The sequence below is a fragment of the Oncorhynchus keta genome, chromosome 22, assembly GCF_023373465.1.
Source record: "Oncorhynchus keta strain PuntledgeMale-10-30-2019 chromosome 22, Oket_V2, whole genome shotgun sequence".
NCBI lineage: Eukaryota > Metazoa > Chordata > Actinopteri > Salmoniformes > Salmonidae > Oncorhynchus > Oncorhynchus keta.
This window is the reverse complement of record NC_068442.1, coordinates 24395558-24414803: the sequence shown is the minus strand read 5'-3', so window position 1 is coordinate 24414803 and position 19246 is coordinate 24395558. Positions and strand designations below refer to the sequence as shown.

At 43.7% G+C, this 19246-nt stretch overlaps 1 protein-coding gene across 7 annotated transcripts in view; it reads right to left on the bottom strand.

Moving 5' to 3' along the window:
* Positions 1–19246, bottom strand: part of LOC118401217 (S phase cyclin A-associated protein in the endoplasmic reticulum-like) — a 101646-nt gene that overhangs the window by 9973 nt on the left and 72427 nt on the right. For all 7 annotated transcript variants that reach the window (XM_035798537.2, XM_035798534.2, XM_035798535.2 and 4 more), the window contains 5 exons: positions 17024–17147; positions 11141–11364; positions 9325–9480; positions 6444–6684; positions 3254–3403 (listed from right to left, as the gene is read on the bottom strand). In XM_035798537.2, coding sequence (XP_035654430.1) covers positions 3254–3403; positions 6444–6684; positions 9325–9480; positions 11141–11364; positions 17024–17147 — 895 coding nt within the window. The remainder of the gene's footprint in view (positions 1–3253; positions 3404–6443; positions 6685–9324; positions 9481–11140; positions 11365–17023; positions 17148–19246) is intronic.

The following is a 19246-nucleotide window of genomic DNA, read 5'->3' as shown; positions in this document are numbered from 1 at the left end:
GGGGCAGATGATATTAGAGGACACAGAGTTTTTTCAGGAAGACAAGCTACTGCTGAATGTGCCTCTTAACAACTAGCTACCACCTGATTGAGATGATGTAAATTGTCAACTGACAAACAGATGTCGACATGGACATTGACTTAAGATATCCCCTGGACAAGAAGAGAAGATCCCACCATGGCTTTTAAGAGACAGACCAAGGGTATTCATCTCCTATAAACCACGTGACACGGTGTTTGCCAAATAACGTGTAATTATTTATTCTAGATTTATCTGCCTAATAACCTTGTCAACTTACAGCAGATGATGCCGTTCTGAAACTGCCAAGAGCCACAATCAAAATGAGTCATTCTGCAAATACAACCTCTTTAAAAAGATATGGAAGGTTTATGGGGAAAATGTCCCCTTAACTACACTGAAGTTAGTTGGACCTGGGCCCTCCCAATATGGAGTGTGTAAATCATCTACAGAGCTAACAATCAGCCCTTACCTGCCAGTCACCAGTCTGAGTTGGTGTGTGTTTACTGTGGTGTATAGTAGGAGACATAGGGTGCATTCCCCAGCAATGGGTTGGCTCCCCAGGAAGGTGTGAAGGGTTAGGGTTGTGTTGGCAGTAATGGAGAGTTGATCAGGGATTACAGGTGCAAAGCTGTGAGCTGGAGTCTGCAGGGCAGAGGAAACACCCTCGTACAGAATGGGAAGGACAGGGGCTGGCTGCAGATAACACTGATGTGTGGGATGTCAGTCTGGGAAGGGGCCTACTGCAGTTCACAAGCAGATAGTTTTCTAGTTTTCTATTTTACAGTAGACTTCATAGTGAACTGAAATATTATATCCGAGTAGCAAATGCATTGCAAGTGTCGGGATTAATTAATGTCAATTTAAGTCAATTTGGGAAATTGCATTAATCTCCTGAAAACTTTCCATAGTCTGGAACTGGTCATGAAATGGAAAGCAAGCAAAGCCAGGGGTCTGGGTTAACGTGTCAACATCACTAGCATTTACTGTTCCTACATTTTAAAGAACTTAGAGATCATCACCATGAATGACTCACAAATGAATCACTGGGAGGTTGGGAAGAAAAAGTTGCGGGAGCTTACCGGTACTTATCCCCTCATGAGACAAGGAACATGGCAGTTACAAAACAAGTTTAATTTAGCCCCTTTTTAGTATGACTGTCTCTATGGGTTCTCCCAAAAGACAATGAAAACATATGGCCACATGGCCCTGTGAGCCGAAACACTTAAGCACACACAAGGCTACATATGTCACTCTCCCAATGGCTTTCTATGTGACAGGCTGAGTTATTCATACCCTCAGAGCAGGGAGAATATATATCTACAATGACCGTCTTCAAAGTTCTACGTTTAATGAGCAGCGTTATTTCTAGCGCAACACATATAAACAAAGGCTGGTGTGCCTGCCTGCCGACAGTGAATCAGCAGTCTGTGTGACCGCACGGGAGGGCCTGCTTTTGTGCTCTGCCAATGCTTACATTAGTCTGAGAAAAGCTAAAGCTACTCCAAATATTCCCCTCTTCTCCATCCATCCTGCTCTTTTCAGGACCCAGATCACATGGACAAATTCCAGGAACCGTGCCACTGGCCAGGATCAGTCCACGAAGGTTGCTCTTCACATTTCCTCACATTTTCTCAAAGGGTTCTCACACCTATCAAATAAACAATAAAAGGAACAAGTCCTAAACACTGATTTCACTCTCTGGGATGACATTGGAGTAGATAGACAAAGGCTACATGTAACATTTTCTAAATTGTCAGCAGCTTGTGCCCTGATTGGAAGTCGCAGGTTGAAGACTTTGCATTAGGGCATTTCAAATTAGCAAAGTGCGCTGGTCATAAATGAATATGCAAAGGTCTGCTACTCCCAGGCAGACTGTTAGGTTAACTTTGCTGGGCAAGTACAAAGCCCAATCATCTGTCACCCCCCTAATTCAATCATCGGTCCTCATTCAATTATCCAATATAATATGCAAATCAGGCCAACAAATGCTAATTACGTACATCAAAATAATTAAATTGGACAGGAGAAGCGGAGGAGAGCTGAACTGCCATAAAATGGAGACAGATTCTTTAATTAGGACTAAAACATCATGGAAATTAGAAACTGAAATCCGCCTATAAATTGCTGCGTGGTTGACCGCGCCTGTGAGGACATTAAAAAGGCAGAGGTTTGAGGTAAAGCTCGATGGCTGGCACTGAGGGTCAGGCTTCACTTAACTAAAGCCTGGCCAACTGTAGCACTTGTAAGCTGCTCAGGGGCTCAGTAGACAGACCATGCATGACAGCCAATTACACAGCAGCCAAGTCTGCTCCATCACATCCTGCTCACAGCCACATAGGCCCAGTAGCCTTAACACTAGGCCTGGGCCAACACAGCAAAGCACACAACACTAGAGAGAACTGGCAGCTCCACTGGGACAGAACAATGGACCATGCTACTGAGGGACAATAGAGCACCCACAGCCCAACAGCACAGAGGTGGCAACATATGAATCTTTAAAGAGGTGGCTCTTGTTGCTTTTGAACCACAAAAAAACTACACCCTCTCTTCATCTAATGATACGTTATCAGAAGCATATAAAGGAAACAGAAGTATCATTATATGGACAGACTGTTGCAACAGGGCCACAATGCTAAACCAGATACCATTCATCTCATATTTCTGAAACAGAACAGATACAGTGGGAACTGAAATGATTGACACCCTTGATAAAGATGAGGAAATTACTGTATAAAATAATTAAAATACTGTCTTGGGGGTATGTCTAAAATGGGACAATACATTATTTACCATTAATTTCTATTGAGCACAAAATAATCTGAAATACAACCAAAACGAACTACAAATGCATCCAACAAGTTTGTAGTCACAAGCTTGATGTTGTCATTGCATGCTAGGAATATGGGACCCCTGTGTGTACACTTTTGACTACTTTATATAGAACAATTTTTAGGGTTGTCAATTTTGCCCCCTTTTCGAGAAAAAATCTTTCTCTGAGCAATTGAATTAATATTAAATAATCTCCCCACTTTTTGAGCATACAATATAGCTCAGGATTTGAATTATATTTATTTATAGTCATTATTGCTCCTCCTTATCAAGGGTGTCAATTTCAGACCCTACAAATGTCTCAAATGACAACAATTTATGGTGATAACTAAAGAAAAGGCATGAAACAATAACATTGACTTCATTACATATTTGAGTATGTGTGTGTGTGTTAGACCCTTACCTGGTTGTCAGGGTGGTTGACGGTGAAGTAGCCCACACAGATGATGACTTCCTGCAGCAGCTCTTCAGAGGAGTGCTGAGAGCAGTACCACAGCAGGGAGCTCACTATGTGGCGGAAAGCAAGGGACAGGCCCTCGGCACCTAGAACAGTCTGAGACGGCACAGAAAAAACATCAGCATTCAAACACCACAAAAACCACAAACACAAAGCAGACACAATCTAGCTGGAGACATTCACTAAATCTAACTGGATAGCGAACAACAACCGTCCTAAAGAGTAGAAAATCAACACGATGATGGTAATATAAGTGAGGCTGGATTTGCTAAATTAAAAGAGAGAAGAGGGATTTGTGTGCTTTAGCGGGTAGAGATTCAGACTGGATGATGCAGTGTACAGGGACTCTTGCTAGGGGGTCTCTCCCCAGCACCAACACCAGAGGGTCCTACCAGAGGGACCCCAATCTCCCAGAAAATGAGATGCTATCAGAGGTCCACAGACAGTATTTATTAAACATGTCAGCATGACTGAGCACCACAGGGTAAGCAGAGAAAAAACACACTGGAATCAGGTTGGGGTGTATGTATGAGGTTTTGGGACTGATGGAGGGGAGGAGGTAAACAGTCTCCTAAATAGTACCTACCTGAGACGCCCACTCCTGTTAGCAGACCTGAGCCTTACTGCTGTCTACACTCTCAATATAACCCCCTGCAATACTGGAGACATAGAACTCAATTTCTCCAACTGTAATTAACCATACCCATCAGTCTTTGGACAGCGAGACAAACTGAACCCTATATTTTGTTAGGGAATGAATGCAAAGGCTGAATATACTGTCTGTTTTGATGGGCACAAAAAGGTTGGTGATTAAATGCTAATATATTTGATTAATTTACTTGAAAATAGACATCAAATATTTGCAAAATAACCTTTTCAGCTTGAAATCCCCTCTAACCACGCTATTTGGTAGTTGATTCTGGGGCCTAGCAAAATGGCCAATGAGAAGAGAGAGCAGCTCAGCATCTACTGTAGTGCTTATTAGTCGGCACTAGTGTGGGGTAATGCGAACCACAAGGTGATTACAAAACAGGCCACAAAAAACATTATTTAAAATGTTCATAAACATTGGCACTGAAAAGCTTTTGAGTTCCAGCTGTTATGAATAGCCTGAGCATGGCGGAGCCGAGGGAGAGCAGCCTCTGTGTTAATTACCCACAGGTATTAAAATAATGAATAACTCTCCCACTTCCTCCCTTACGCCGTTCTGTTTATGCGCTGCCTGAGCACAGTGAAGCTGTCATTCTCACTTCATCAGAGCTGGTAATGTATGGCTCGGGCTACAGCACTAATCACTCAGGTCCATCCGCATTTCTGACCCACAGTGCTCCATTTAACCTCAGCAGCTGACCCTCGGACAGGGGACACTCATGTTTATGTCCGAGAGGTCAGGTTTATCCTGAGGATAAATACTCCAGTCCAATGGCAGCAGCTCTGAGACCTGGCCTCTGCTGCCTGTCGATCAGTTACACATGGCCTTGTTGCTGCCAGGAAGAGGAAAGAGGGATATTTGTGTTGCCTGATGCTTGTGCACAGGGATATCAAATCAAATTGTATTTGCCACACACGCTGAATACAACAGGTGTAGTAGACCTTACCGTGAAATGCTTAACCAACACTGCAGTTCAAGAAATCGAGTTAAGGAAAGATTTACTAAATCATAATGCATAGATAAACAGTGAGTAGGGGGGGAGGGTGCAAATAATCCAGCTGGCCATTTGATTAATTGTTCAGTAGTTTTATGGCTTGGAAATAGAAGCTGTTAAGGAGACGTTTGGTCCTAGACTTGGCGCTCTGGTGCTGGTTGGCCCTCCTTTTCCTATAGTCCACGATCAGCTCCGTTGTCTTGCTCACATTGAGGGAGAGGTTGTTGTCCTGGCACCACACTGCCAGGTCTCTGACCTCCTCCATATAGACGGTCTGATCGTTATCGGTGACACGATTGTGTCATCAGCAAACTTAATGATGGTGTTGGAGTCGTGCTTGGCCATGCAATCGTGGGTGAACAGGGAGTACAGGAGGGGACTAAGCACGCACCCCTGAGGGTCCCCAGTGTTGAGGATCAGCATGGCAGATGTGTTGTTGCCTACCCTTACCACCTGGGGTTGGCCTGTCAGGAAGTCCAGGATCCAGTTGCAGAGCTAGGTGTTTAGACCCTTAGTTTAGTGATGAGCTTTGTGGGCACTATTGTGTTGAACGCTGAGCTGTAGTCAATGAACAGCATTCTCACATACTGAGGTGTTCCTTTTGTCCAGGTGGGAAAGGGCAGTGTGGAGTGTGATTGAGATTGCGTCATCTGTGGATCTGTTAGAGCCATATGCGAATTGGAGTGGGACTATGGTTTCCGGCATGATGGTGTTGATGTGAGCGATGACCAGCCTTTCAAAGCACTTCATGGCTACTGACGTGAGTGCTACGGTGCGGTAATCATTTAGGAAGGTTAGAGTTTGTTTCCCTCTGGTTGAGGAACGGATTTAACGGATTTAAGTTTGCCTGCATTAAAGTCCCCGGCCACTAGGAGTGCCGCTTCTGGATTAGTATTTTCTTGTTTGCTTATAGTCTTATACAGCTTGTTGAGTGTGGTCTTAGTGCCAGCATCGGTTTTGTGGTGGTAAATAGATGGCTACGAATAAAATAGATGATAACTCTCTTGGTAGATGGTGTGGTCTACAGCTTATCATGACTTCTATAATATTAGACATCGCGCACCAGCAGTTATTGACAAATAGACACACCCCAGCCCCTGGTCTTACCAGACATTGCTGCTCTGTCTTGCCGATGTACAGAGAAGCCAGCCAGCTCTATATTATGAGGGTGCTAGTCAATAAAACTGTGAGAGAGGACATTGGTGACAAGGCCTTTTCATGGCACCCCCTATTTGGAATGTCTGTCTGTGGAATGTGTCCAGCATAATACACCTACGTAACCAGCAAGACCAGTATATACTGTATGGTATGTGATGTGCCGGTATTGAAAAACCTGCCCCGCAGGCAGCATAACCTTTGGAATTAGAGTCACTGTAATTAACACCACCTACTGGACCTGCAGGATGAGGGATTCAAGTATGAGAATGTGTGCGCGTGTCTCTCTCTGTGTGTGTCCTGTACCTCAGTATGAAGTGGTGTGTGTGTGTTACCTGGAAGGCAGACAGGTCGAGCAGGGCGAAGCTGTTGAGGAAGCGGAGGCCCGTTAGGGCCACCTGGATGACCCCTGGGGCGTAGGGCTCCTGTGGGCCCTGGGCAGCCGGTTCAGGCAGGGCGGAGCTGTGGAGCAGGATGCAGTACAGAGTGTGTACCACACCCACCAGGTCTGTGGACTGCAGCAGGGCCGTCAGCCCTGTGGGGTCTGTACGCTTGTTGTCAAATATACTGGGAGAGCTGCAAAGGACACAGGCAATATAAATAAACATGTGACATGATCATTTAATTTCTGCTCAATGAACATAGTGACAGTGAAATGTTATATAGGGAAATTAATGGGATCTGACTACTCCACATTAGAAGTTCTCCAAACGTATTATTTATTATTATTGGTTAAAATGCTTCACTTCATTCTAAATCAAGGAAAAGTTCAATTCACAACATAGCTTTTGTCTGCCCTCACCACAGTGACCAGAGCTTCAGGATGTAAGAGTGAAGGCAGTCTGGTCCCTGTGGCTTCTAGATTTACTCGCTAGACCAGGGGTTACCCCTTCAAATATAAATAGTAGGGCCTGCCCCATTTACACTGCATGCCTATCGGGTTAAGTGGAGTAACTGGTGACACTGAGTGAGAGGGAAGTGCAGTCTGGGGGCTGTGTGTGAGAAGGTGTCTATGCTCAGCTGTGCACTGAAGATTATTTAGGCCTAATCAGGGATGATCGCAGTTAAAAGCTTGGTCATTATCACTACAACCACAAACTGAGAAATTCCTTAATGGTACAGCAGTGACACAGAAATGTGACTGTTATTTTAAACCAGTTCAGAATGTGAGTTTGAGCCTCCAAGCTGGGCAGAATGAACACAGGAATTTGGGAGTAGCTCTGACAGCTCATGGCAGTGGCTCATCCATGCCCCTGGCTGCAGAAAGCTTCCTGGCAAGGTGCTGTGTACTCAGGCACATTTAATTAAGGTCCACCTTACATGATTGAAAGCAGCATGTTAGTGTGTCTTAGCAAGAAGGCAGATTAAAAGGGATTGGTAACATCATCCTCTCAGCACACATCACAGGTGAGAACAGAACGGGAGTATAACACTGATGGGATGGAAGGAGAGATCGCTCTGAGTTCCTCAGCTGCCCTCTTCATAAAACTGGAGTCCAGTCAATGTAAACTTCTATAGCCAGACTAACACCTGGCGCATAAGAGGAGTTTACCCTCATTAGTCCATGCTTTATAGATGGGAAAAGTATTCTGTTTAGCTGAGACTAAATACTGTACGAAATTTACATCGGAGTCAATGGCATCAGGGAAAACATGTCAAATGGCTCCCATTGGTTTACAATTAGGATTCCTGCAAACCCACGAGTTCCATAAGCTTGTGCTGACAGGGAATTTAAGAATACCCCTGCTACACAGGATGTGATTTGCAGGCAGAGAATAAAGGCTGTTTGACCTCTGGATGGAACCCACTGTATGTTGGCCAACAGCTCTGTGTGGAAATTCCTAGCTCTGCAAGTACATGGTCTCTAATGCCAGTTAAACCCCTCGACACAGCAACTGGCATGGCAAAAAATATTCCAGGACCATGGTATACATTCTCTCCAGTATAATCTCCTGAACACACAGAGGACTGGGTAAGAATGAAGATAGTTGGCTGGATTAGCAGGGTGTTGATTATTACGCAACACTGCTCGGTGCGCTCATTAAAGTGGCGAGGTTATGGCGCTGTGTTTTCTCACAGATATTCAGTGACACAGTCACAGCAGTGCTCCCTGTGTTGGTGTGAAGCAGCTGGGCACTGTTACAGCACACAGCAGCTGGAGAGGAGAGGTACACAAGCAGTACAGTGTGGGCATAGGAACGATACAGTCACAACATCTACAGAATGTGATAAAGACTTCTACACGGATGGGTTGTTCAGCAACAAAACCGATGCGTGTGCAACGTTTGGGCAAAACAACTGTCAACGCCAAAGGATTATTGAGATGGGAACTGTATTGTCTCCAAATGTTTATTGAAAACATAAATAAATGTACACAATAAGCACTTGACTCTCAAATACATTGTTACAGTTGTTGGTTAGCTTGCTAGCGAATTTAAGCCATATTAGCATAGACGTGTCATCAGTCAAAACACTTCAAAACAAGACATGGTGAAAGAACAAGATGAAACGAGCCACTTAATATTAATATTCCCCACATGGCAGCTTTTTGTCATTGTTTCTAGCTATCTGACCGTTCAGAATCATAACACATACAGCCCCAACGATGCAAACACCTTTTCGTCACTTTGTCAGGCAACCCGTCTAGAATGCAAGGTTTTGGCAACAGACCAGCAAAATTTAGAGTTAAAATACCTCTGTTCTAATTCAAACAATGACACTACAGAAACTAAAGGGATAAAATGTGCCCATATGACCACTGACGATATTTAACTATGAGGGCAGCATTCCTGTACTAAGGGTCATGCTATCTTCGTCGGTATTGTGTCTCAGTCTGTATGCTTAGCCTCTGTCAGCGGCGCCATTGAGCCTCTCTCGGGGCAGGTCACAGTAACACGTGGGTGGGCTTCCCCTGGCGTGCTGGAGGCAAGGGTTTATGGTGAGTGACAGAGCACGGGGGTCAAGTAGATGCCTATCTCGATCAACAGTAACGATGGCCTTGCCAGCGCTCAGACTAAAGGAAACCACTGAGTGTGATTGAAAAGGAGGCAGTGTCTTTGTTTGAGCTCCAACAACAAGTCTTTATGGGATGGCCGGGTGGACTTAAAAGATCCAACGGTGAGTCACTCCTGTCATTAGTCTTGTGAACAGCCGTGCATGATCACAGGGATGTCTGGAGAGGAGGGTCATAAAGGAAGGGAGACTGCTGCCACTCACCGGCCGGTCACAGCGAAGCACAGCTTACACATGGCGTGCAGCAGAGCGGTGGCCTGCTGGAGGAAGGCAGACATCTTGGGGCTCTCGTCCACTGGGCCCTGGACAGACAGGAAGCAGCTGTACAGCTTATCAATCAGACCCATGTTTACCACATAGCTGAGGGAGGGACACAAACACAAAAGGAGGATAAGAGTGAATCCACATGAACAAAACTACAAACAACAAAACTTTCACAATGAATGAAGTTTGTCCCGGTGAAATATGTTTTATCCTAACAAAGGCCCTCACTGATAGGAACTCACCGACAGCACAGTTGAAATGTGATCTCGCCCTCTGTACTCCCTGTTATTACTGTGATATTTGTCTTGCCAATGGCAGGTCTCATGACCATGTTCCCTCTGCTCTCTCAGCCACATATCACTGGTAACAGCATCATTAGAGGGTGGCTGTGCCCCCGTGCCAGCCCAGAGACAGGTCCGACTGTCCGCTGACCTGTGGCTGCCTCACGGCTAAGGTATGCCTCTCCCACCACTGCTCAGCCTCCTTTAGCCCTACCCACCATAGGGACAGACAAGGAGGCTCAGCTGTCAATCACAAGACCTCCCAGATGTACCAGACAGCTCAGTCAGGAATCAGGAAGCCAGCCACTGTTCTACGCTACAGGCATCCATCTATTCCTTTCCCTCTCCGTCTCCGCTTAGCTTACTCCCTTAACTTGCTAGCATACCTTTTTTTGTTGGGACTGTCAGTCAAAATGGCAGCCTTCTCCAGTCAGGTAATTTTAAAAATGTGAAACCTCCACAAAAGGTAATCTGACACTTGAACCACGGCAACTTGCTATGACTATCCTCTTCCACAGCTTCACCTAAGCTGAAAGGAGCTGGCCCATAGTCTGTTTGAAAAGCGGTTTAGTGGTCAGTCTTGCCCCTGTGTTTCACAATTGATGCGCTACACACATCTGTACATTTCTGACACTTGTAGGAGATAAGTATAGTACAAAGCCTGGTGAGTGATTGGTAATAAGAAAGGAAGACGTAGAAGCGGAATGCTGATGTTCTCTTTCTGTGTGATCTACAGCTCACCATAATGAGAAAAAGTGTTGCAAAAGCTACCATCTTTTTTTATCTTATTTCCTCCCTACCATTATATACATAATTTGAGGCAGTTGAGGTAAATCGTCCATTGCTTTGCAGGGATTACTAGACACCATTTGTCCTCAAGATCTCCCCTGTCTCCTGGGTTACGACTGGGACAAAGTATGAGAGTTGGGCCTGTGCAGATGCTCTGGTCAAATTAATCATTGGCTGTGGGAGGGGATGGTTGGAAGACTCCACTCTTCCTGAAGGCTCGGGCCTGCCTTTCCTCACCGCCCCACGGTGCCAGGAGAGACAGCCCATAGCCCTTGCTACTCAAAAGCCAAGTTCAAGGGGATGTTGCAAACTTCCAGGAGTGTTCTTTGTTTATGTTGCCCTAAGTAAAAAAATGACTTATTACTTTGCTGAAGATTTTGATCCAGAATGTGTGAAAAAGTACTATTTGGACACATGCCAGAGGACGACCTCTCTCACCCTCACTCAAAGCCCCTGAGAAAGGAGGAAACAAATACAAACACTGGGACCTATTCCAAGGGCGCTGACATTTTGTAGGCTATTTCTGACAGTAACTAAGTTATAATATCAGTGGTTCCCCCATCAACCCTGTCAGTAAGAGAGTGGATGGGGGACATAGGAGGTGGTGGGAGAGAGGTACAGTGAAAGGGAGGAGGGCCCCAATAGAGCAGTGTGTGGTTTGAGAGAGAGGAGGAGGAAGAGCTTACCTGATGAGGTCCTGGGCACGGGTGTTGAAGGGCTCTATAGGGGAGGTCTTGGTGTCTGGTGACATGATGCGAGGGGCGTCCCCGCGGCCACAGTCAGGGACATAGGGACGGAGAAGGCTCAGGACAGTGGCGCTGGTCTGCAGCAGGCCGGTGGTCAGTCCCTCAAACACCTGCTTGTTCACACTGCGACCAAATATGGTCTTGTCTTCATCTGGGACGAACAGCTGAAGGAGGAAAAGACTGGTCAGTCAAGAGCTCTAAACCTCTACCATGTCACAGACCAGTCTGTACCAGTAGCTCGATACCTGCATTCTCAAACAAGCTTGTATCACATACTGTATAGTGCATTCGGAAAGTATTCAGACACCTTGACTTTTTCCACATTGTTACGTTACAGCGGATCCTAAAATGGATTAAATCGTTTTTTCCCCCCCTCATCAATCTATACACAATACCCCATAATGACAAAGTAAAAACTTCAAAATAAAAAAATGACATAAATACTTTGTTGAAGAATCTTTGGCAGCGATTACAGCCTCAAGTCTTCTTGGGTATGACGGTACAAGATTGGCACACCTATATTTGGGGAGTTTCTCCCAGTCTTCTCTGCAGATCCTCTCAAGCTCTGTCAGGTTGGATGGGGAGCGTCGCTGCACAGCTATTTGAAGGGCTCACCATGATGAATGTTTGATCAAGCTCAAGTCCGGGCTCTGGCTGGGCCACTCAAGGACATTCAGAGACTTGTCCCGAAGTCACTGTTGCGTTGTCTTGGCTGTATGCTTAGGGTTGTTGTCCTGTTGGAAGGTGAACCTTCACGCCCAGTCTGAGGTCCTGAGCGCTCTGGAGCAGGTTATCGTCAAGGATCTCACTGTACTTTGCTCTGTTCATCTTTCCCTCGATCCTGACTAGTCTCCCAGTCCCTGCCACTGAAAAACATCCCCACAGTATGACGATGCCACCACCATGCTTCACCGTAGGGAATGAACCAGGTTTCATCCAGACGTGACACTTGGCATTCAGGCCAAAGAGTTCAATCTTGGCTTCATCAGACCAGAGAACCTCGTTTCTCATGGTCTGAGAGTCCTTTAGGCTTTTTTGGGCAAACTCCTAGTGGACTGTCATGTACCTTTTACTGAGGAGTGGCTTCTGTCTGGCCACTACCATAAAGGCCTGATTGGTGTCTGAATAGTTATGTAATAAGTTATTAGTAAAAATGTATTAGTAAACATTTCTAAAAACTTGTTTTAGCTTTGTCATTATGGGAGAATGTGAGTAGATTCAGAAAAATGTTTTATTTAACCCTTGTCAGAATAAGGTTGTAAAGTAACAAAATGTGGAAAAAGGGAAGGGGTCTGAATACCTTCCAAATGAAGTCCTTGTCAGCTTGACAAGTCCTCTATCAAAAAAGAAATCAACATTGATTGATCACAGTGCAAAACTGACAATACCCAAGGCAGTCACAGTATCCCCCAAAAGTTCAACAAAAGCCCTGGCCCAGAGTCACAAAACACTTATTTGATTTTTTTACCCCTTTTTGTGGTATCCAATTGGTAGTTACAGTCTTGTCCAATTGCTGCAACTCCTGTACAGACTCGGGAGAGGCCAAGGTCGAGAGCCGTGCATCCTCCGAAACACAACCCAGTCAAGCTGCACTGCTTCTTGACACAATGTCCGCTTAACCCGGAAGCCAGCCGCACTAATGTGTCGGAGGAAACACCATATACTTGGCAACCGCGTCAGCATGCATAGCACCCGGCCCGCCACAGGAGTCACTAGTGCACGATGGGACAAGAACATCCCTGCCGGCCAGGATCTCTAGTGGCAGAGATAGCACTGCGATGCAGTGCCTTAAACCACAGCGCCACTCAGGAGGCCCCACAAAACACTTCTTCCGCAAAAACATAAGACGCTTCTTAAGAAAAAAAAAAAAAGTTTGTAAATGCAATTCCTCAAAAGTATCTTAAGATTTAATGATTCTTACGAACTTCTCAAATACCCTCACACATGTTTAAGATGCTTGTTGCTAGGCAACCAATTTAGCTAGCTATCTAGATAGCAACGGAAATCATGTTAGCATATTTCCTACTGAGATTACTGTTTTAAAAAATGTTCTCGGGTTTAAAATAAATCAATACTAAAACTTTCAGATGAAGTTTGAGAGTGAATTAAACATGTTCAATTGATTTAATGAGCTTATTCTCTCACTGCCCAGAATTTAAGACAAGGGTTTAGCTATCTGGACTTAAGAACAAATCCAAAAACGTAATTTTCAAGAATCAAATTTCTTCAACTTTTTGCTTAAGGAGATACATAATAAACAGCGGAAAAACATTTCCAATACCGTTTTTGAGGAACAGCAACTTTGACTAACTTTCTTCAAAAGTCCATAGTTAAGGAAAGATGGCAGGTTTTGTGAATCTGGGCCCTGGTCATTTAAACCTCAGCCTGCCTTCTAGAACACAGACAATTAAGAAGGAGGAAATATCCCTTTCTTTTGTTTACTGGCAAAGGCCATTTGTATTGGTTGGAATCCTGATACACCATGCCATAAACAACACACGTGTTATTGTATAATTCATCATTGTGTGCCATAAATCAGTAGTTAACAATCAGTGTGACATGGTTACTGTTGCCGTGCCAGACTGCTACCATATGAGAGGTCTCAGAGGTATTCCCTCTCTGGTAACAAAGAAAGCCAACCGAATACTGAGACTCTGTGGAGAAAACCACTGGACTGGAGCTAACATAGGGGTGGGTTCTGTATTAACCATCTGTGGGATTAACTAAATGCTCCCCTTAACCTCACCTTAGACAAATAAGGGGTGAAAGAAGAAGCAGTATGCTCCAAGTTCTGGTATGATTTAGAAGAGCACAAACATCTGAAAAATATTCCAATAAACATTTATTAATAAAGATATTTTTAGAGAGATTCAGGGTATATAAAGACCAAAGGTACTAGTGATGGGGGGGTGGGGGGGGTTAGATAGTTACATATCGCAATATTATTTTTGGATGATATATCGATAATTGGCTAAGAGTATCGATTTGTACTGTAGGTAGCACTAGCTAGAGCTAGTTGGCTTCTTTTTAAATGGTGAGCCAACATGTTTTTAGCAATTTTACTTCACTGACCGATCAAAACTTTTCTCATGCTCTCTCTTTTCTCTCTGCAGCAGACATATGGTGAGCAATAGGTGTATTGTATCGCAATACATTTTTAATCGTGATAATCACAATACATACCGTACCAGTACCTAAGTATCATGATAATGTTGAACTGTTAGGTCCCTGGCAATTCCCAATCCTAAAAAGGTGTGTTCCTGTGACAGGAGCACAGAGTGCATTTCTCCTTTTAGATATAGTTCCTTCAGAAAGAATTCATACCCCTTGACTTACTCCCCATTTTGGTGTGTTACAGCCTGAATACAAAATGGATTAAATAAAATAGATTTTTCCACACCCATCTACACACAATTCCCAATAATAACAAACTGAAAACATGTTTTTAGAATTTTTTGCAAATTTATTGAAAATGAAATCTCATTTACATAAGTATTCACAACCATGAGTCAATACTATGTAGAAGCACCTTTGGCAGCAATTACAGCGGTGAGCTTTCTACACCTGGATTGTGCAACATTTGCACATAATTCTTTTCAAAATTCTTCAAGCTCTGTCAAATTGCTAGACAACCATTTTCAGAAATATCTCATTTACATACACTACCGTTCAAATGTTTTAGAACCACCTGCTCATTCAAGGGTTTATCTTTATTTTTTACTATTTTCTACATTGTAGAATATTAGTTAAGACATCAAAACTATGAAATAACACATACAGAATCATGCAGTAATCCAAAGAGTGTCAAGTTGTATGTTGATCATTGCTAGACATCCATTTTCAAGTCTTGCCATAGATTTTCAAGCAGATGTAAGACAAAACTAACTCTGCCACTCAGGAACATTCACCCTTTTCTTGGTAAGCAACTCCAGGTAGACGTGGCCTTGTGCTTAAGGTTATTGTCCTGCTGAAAGGTGAATTAATCTTTCATCTATTTGTGTTGTTTGGAATATTGAATTTAGTACGGGTTTCCTTCTTTTTACTCTGTCAATTAGGCTAGTATTGTAGATTAACAACAATCTTGTAGATCCATCCCTAGTTTCTCCATCGCAGCCATACATCTCTGCAACTGTTTTAAAGTCACCATTGGCCTCATCGTGAAATCCCTAAGTGGTTTCCTTCCTATCTGGTAACTTAGTTAGGAAGGACACCTGTATCATTGTAGTGACTGGGTGTATTGATACACCATCCAAAGTGTAATTAATAACTTCACCATGCTCAATGGGATATTCAATATCTGCTTTTTTATTTTTACCCATCTACCAATAGGTGCCCTTCTTCACGGGGCACTGGAAAACCTCCCTGGTCTTTGAGGTTGAATCTGTGTCTGAAATTGGCAGCTCGGGGGACTTTACAGATAATTAATTGTATGTTTGGGGTACAGAAATCATTTTTAAAAATTATGTTAAACACTATTATTGGAAACAGAGAGTCCATGACTTGCTAACAGATCTTTACTCCTAAACTTATTTAGGCTTGCGATAAAAAAGGGGTTGAATACTTAATGACTCAAGACATTTCAGCTTTGTATTTGTAAAAATGTCAAAAAACACAATTCTACTAAGACATTATGGGTGCGTAGGCCAGTGACAACTAAATGTAATCCATTTTCAATTCAGGCTGAAACTAAATGAGGAACAAGTCCAGGTGTGTGAATAATTTCTGAAGGCACTATAAGTGACATTTTGGTGTGTGTGTTGTAGAAATAAGGAGATGGTCAGGTAAAACGTCTGAAAACATCTCATTTAGACTAATGGTTAGGGCAGCATGCTGACAGCGTTAGTAAATCCACCAACATTCTCCACAAATCTAATTAAAAAGAGGGACAAGCACCGACGGCGGCACCCGCTACCCCCACCCACTTCCAAACACAAACACACGTGCGCACGCACGTACACACACACACCCACACACACACACACACACCCACACACACACACACACACACACACACACACACACACACACACTTTTACAAGGACTATTCATGGGCCCCATATTTGTCACTATCCAACACAACTTGAAAAGTTAGCATTGTGCTGTTCAACATGTCAGTCGTCAGAGCAGCTGTGGGAATATGTTTTATATAAACTGAAGCATACAGGCTAATCTCCCCCTCTGTGCCCTCAGGAAATATGACAGCTTTGGATTGGAACTCAGGACTGGAAAAGGAAGCCCCAATAGAGTTCATGCATGTAGCAAAGGCCATGTCTGTGCCTCGTCTGGTTCTGTGAAGTGTGCAGCCGCCACCGTTAGATGTTTGGAGTCGGCTGATGTTTACAGTCTCAGAGAGTGCTGAAGGATATGGGCTGACAGGTAACCCAGCCGCCATATTGCCTCCCTGACAGGCTGCTCTTTCCCCTCCCTCTCTCATTCCCTAATCTGCGTGGCTAAGCCTGTGGCTGTGGCTGGGCCAGGATTTATACTGTAGCGTGTGTCTCTCTCTGTCTTTTATTAACACAGTGCCAGAAAGGAACAAATGCTGGTGATAAGTGCTGAAAAACTAGGACCTCAAGTGTTGCATGTAGCCAGGAGGAGAATTAACAGAGACATTGGAAGGGATTCTTTAAACAGCCTGGTCCTTGGGTAAACTGGCTGCAGTTCTGATCATGCCATGTCACCTTCATAAGTATCACACAGACTTTAGTGACTCAAGCTAAAATAATATGTGTTGTTTAAGAGAACATATGTTAAATAATGTTAACATATCAATAATGGTAGTAATAGGAGATGTTTTCTATGGTGTGGTGAAAGGACACTTACTGTAAGCTGATGTAGCAGCAGGTCCATGAGGAAGGCTATCTTGTTGCTGAAGATAACATATGTGCAGTTGAGGTGGCAGCGAGAGCATGCTAGATAGTAGGTGTTTATAGCAGCACATAGAGACCTGAGAGGAGAGAGAGAGACAACAAGATGAATCACTTGTCACAAGTAAAACTAAATAGTTCAAGGCAGAATGTTACGCTCTATACAGCTCATTCAAAACAACACGAGATACAGTTTAGGAGTTTATCACGGGCATTGACATGGCTCTCAAGTGATCAAGAAACCAAAACGCACTACACCAAATGTGTGCATATACATCACTGACAGCAAGAGACGGAAAGCAACATTCAGGAACCCAGTTATATTAACTACTACTTATGCTTACAACGAAACTACCTCACTCGTCAACTCCTTATCCAGAGTGGGACAGTAATAAGACAAGAGATCTGCATAACCAGAGAAGCTGCTGGATGGAATCTGCAATCACAGTGCCGGGCAGTCCAATCTGGAGTCAGATCCTGTAGTGTTTCCTCTGTGGAGATAAGGCCATTCCTCTCAGCAGCTCTTCAGCTCAGAGCCCCAAGGTACAGCCAGACAAAGCAGAGCAGTGAGCGGAACATGCCTCTGTATTATGTCTGCTTTAAACAAGCCCCAGAGACGATTAATGCTACAGATACCTGATGAATCATTCTACTCTTGACTGCTGCTCCCCCTCGCCCTTCTTTCATCACTTAATATTTTCTGACAACTGTATATTTTAGCCAATAGCAGAGTGGCGTGTCCTATCTGCTCTGAGGAAGAATGGAATCTGGCTTTCCTATTCTAAAGTAGGCCATGTTTATTTCAACTGGTAAACATTTTGATATCTACCGCAACCTTCACATCTGCAACACATTTCGACTCCAACCTAGTCGGCATATAGAGACAAAATATCAGAGACTGATGTAGGCCTTGGTGGATAGGTCTGCCAATAACTTCCTCGTGACCAAAATATTCCAGTTGTTTCATATGCTAGTGGGCAGATCTGTCATTTGCTCCATATCACTATTGACAATGTAGTGTAAAGCTGTCAGACATAGAATGTGGTGATAATCTGAGAAGCATTACATTGCGAGTTATGGGAACATTTCCAAATAGTGGTTAAGCACGCCAAAACTTGCTTACTAAACATTTTTACAGTAAGCATCTTACTGTATGGGTATCATATGCCATATGTGTATGGGCTTTCTAGCCAAATAAAATGTTTGGGTCTTTTCCACCACCATTTATCAACACATTCCTGAGAAAACACAAACCACACCTGGTGTGTTGATCCCGGTTTCTGCCAATCACTACTTAATGACATCGGTTTATGTGTCAAGCACCAAAACACACTCATTATGTTATATTGATATAAAGTATATTATAACGGGCGGTAGGTAGCCTAGTGGTTAGAGTTGGGTCAGTAACCAAAAGGTTGCTAGATCGAATCCCAGAGTTGACAAGGTGAAAATGTTGTTCTGCCCCTGAGCAAGGCAGTTAACCCACTGTTCCTAGGCCGTCATTGTAAATAAGAATGTGTTCTTAACCGACTTGCCGAGTTAAACAAAGGTAAAATAAAACAAATGAAAAAGTATTGAAATGGAGTGGTTAGGATAAGACAGCCATCATGGTTGAGTGGAATGATAACACAACCTCTATTGGGCCAGAGTGAAGTAACGTGAGAACCCCACCAAACTGTGCTCTCTGGGCAGCCGACCAGCACCGGGGCTGCCTGCCTGACTGATCCCCCAAAAAAAACAGATCCATGATTGAGTAACTCGGCAAGAAGTCAGTTTTTCACTGACATAATACCACCATCATTAGAAAGACGGTACCAATTGAATGAAATACTAGTTTTCCTCTCAGTCTGATGCTGTCCTGCTTTTAATAAGTCCATATCAAATCAAATGTTATTTATCACATGCTTAGTAAACAACAGGTGTAGACTAACAGTGAAATGCTTACTTACAGGCCCTTACTAACAATGCAGATAGAAAAGAACTAGAACGATTAACGTACAGAGATTAAACCAAGCCATTGTCATTCTCATGCCTGACACAGTGGGGAGAAAGTCCGTTTCATATGAATATTCCTTCAGGTACTGTGATGGAATGTAAGGTGTCCTTATTGAATTAAACAAGACGCAATAGCAGGGTGTCAGGTCACCTGGTCAAATGACAGGGTTGGGCTGATCCTGTT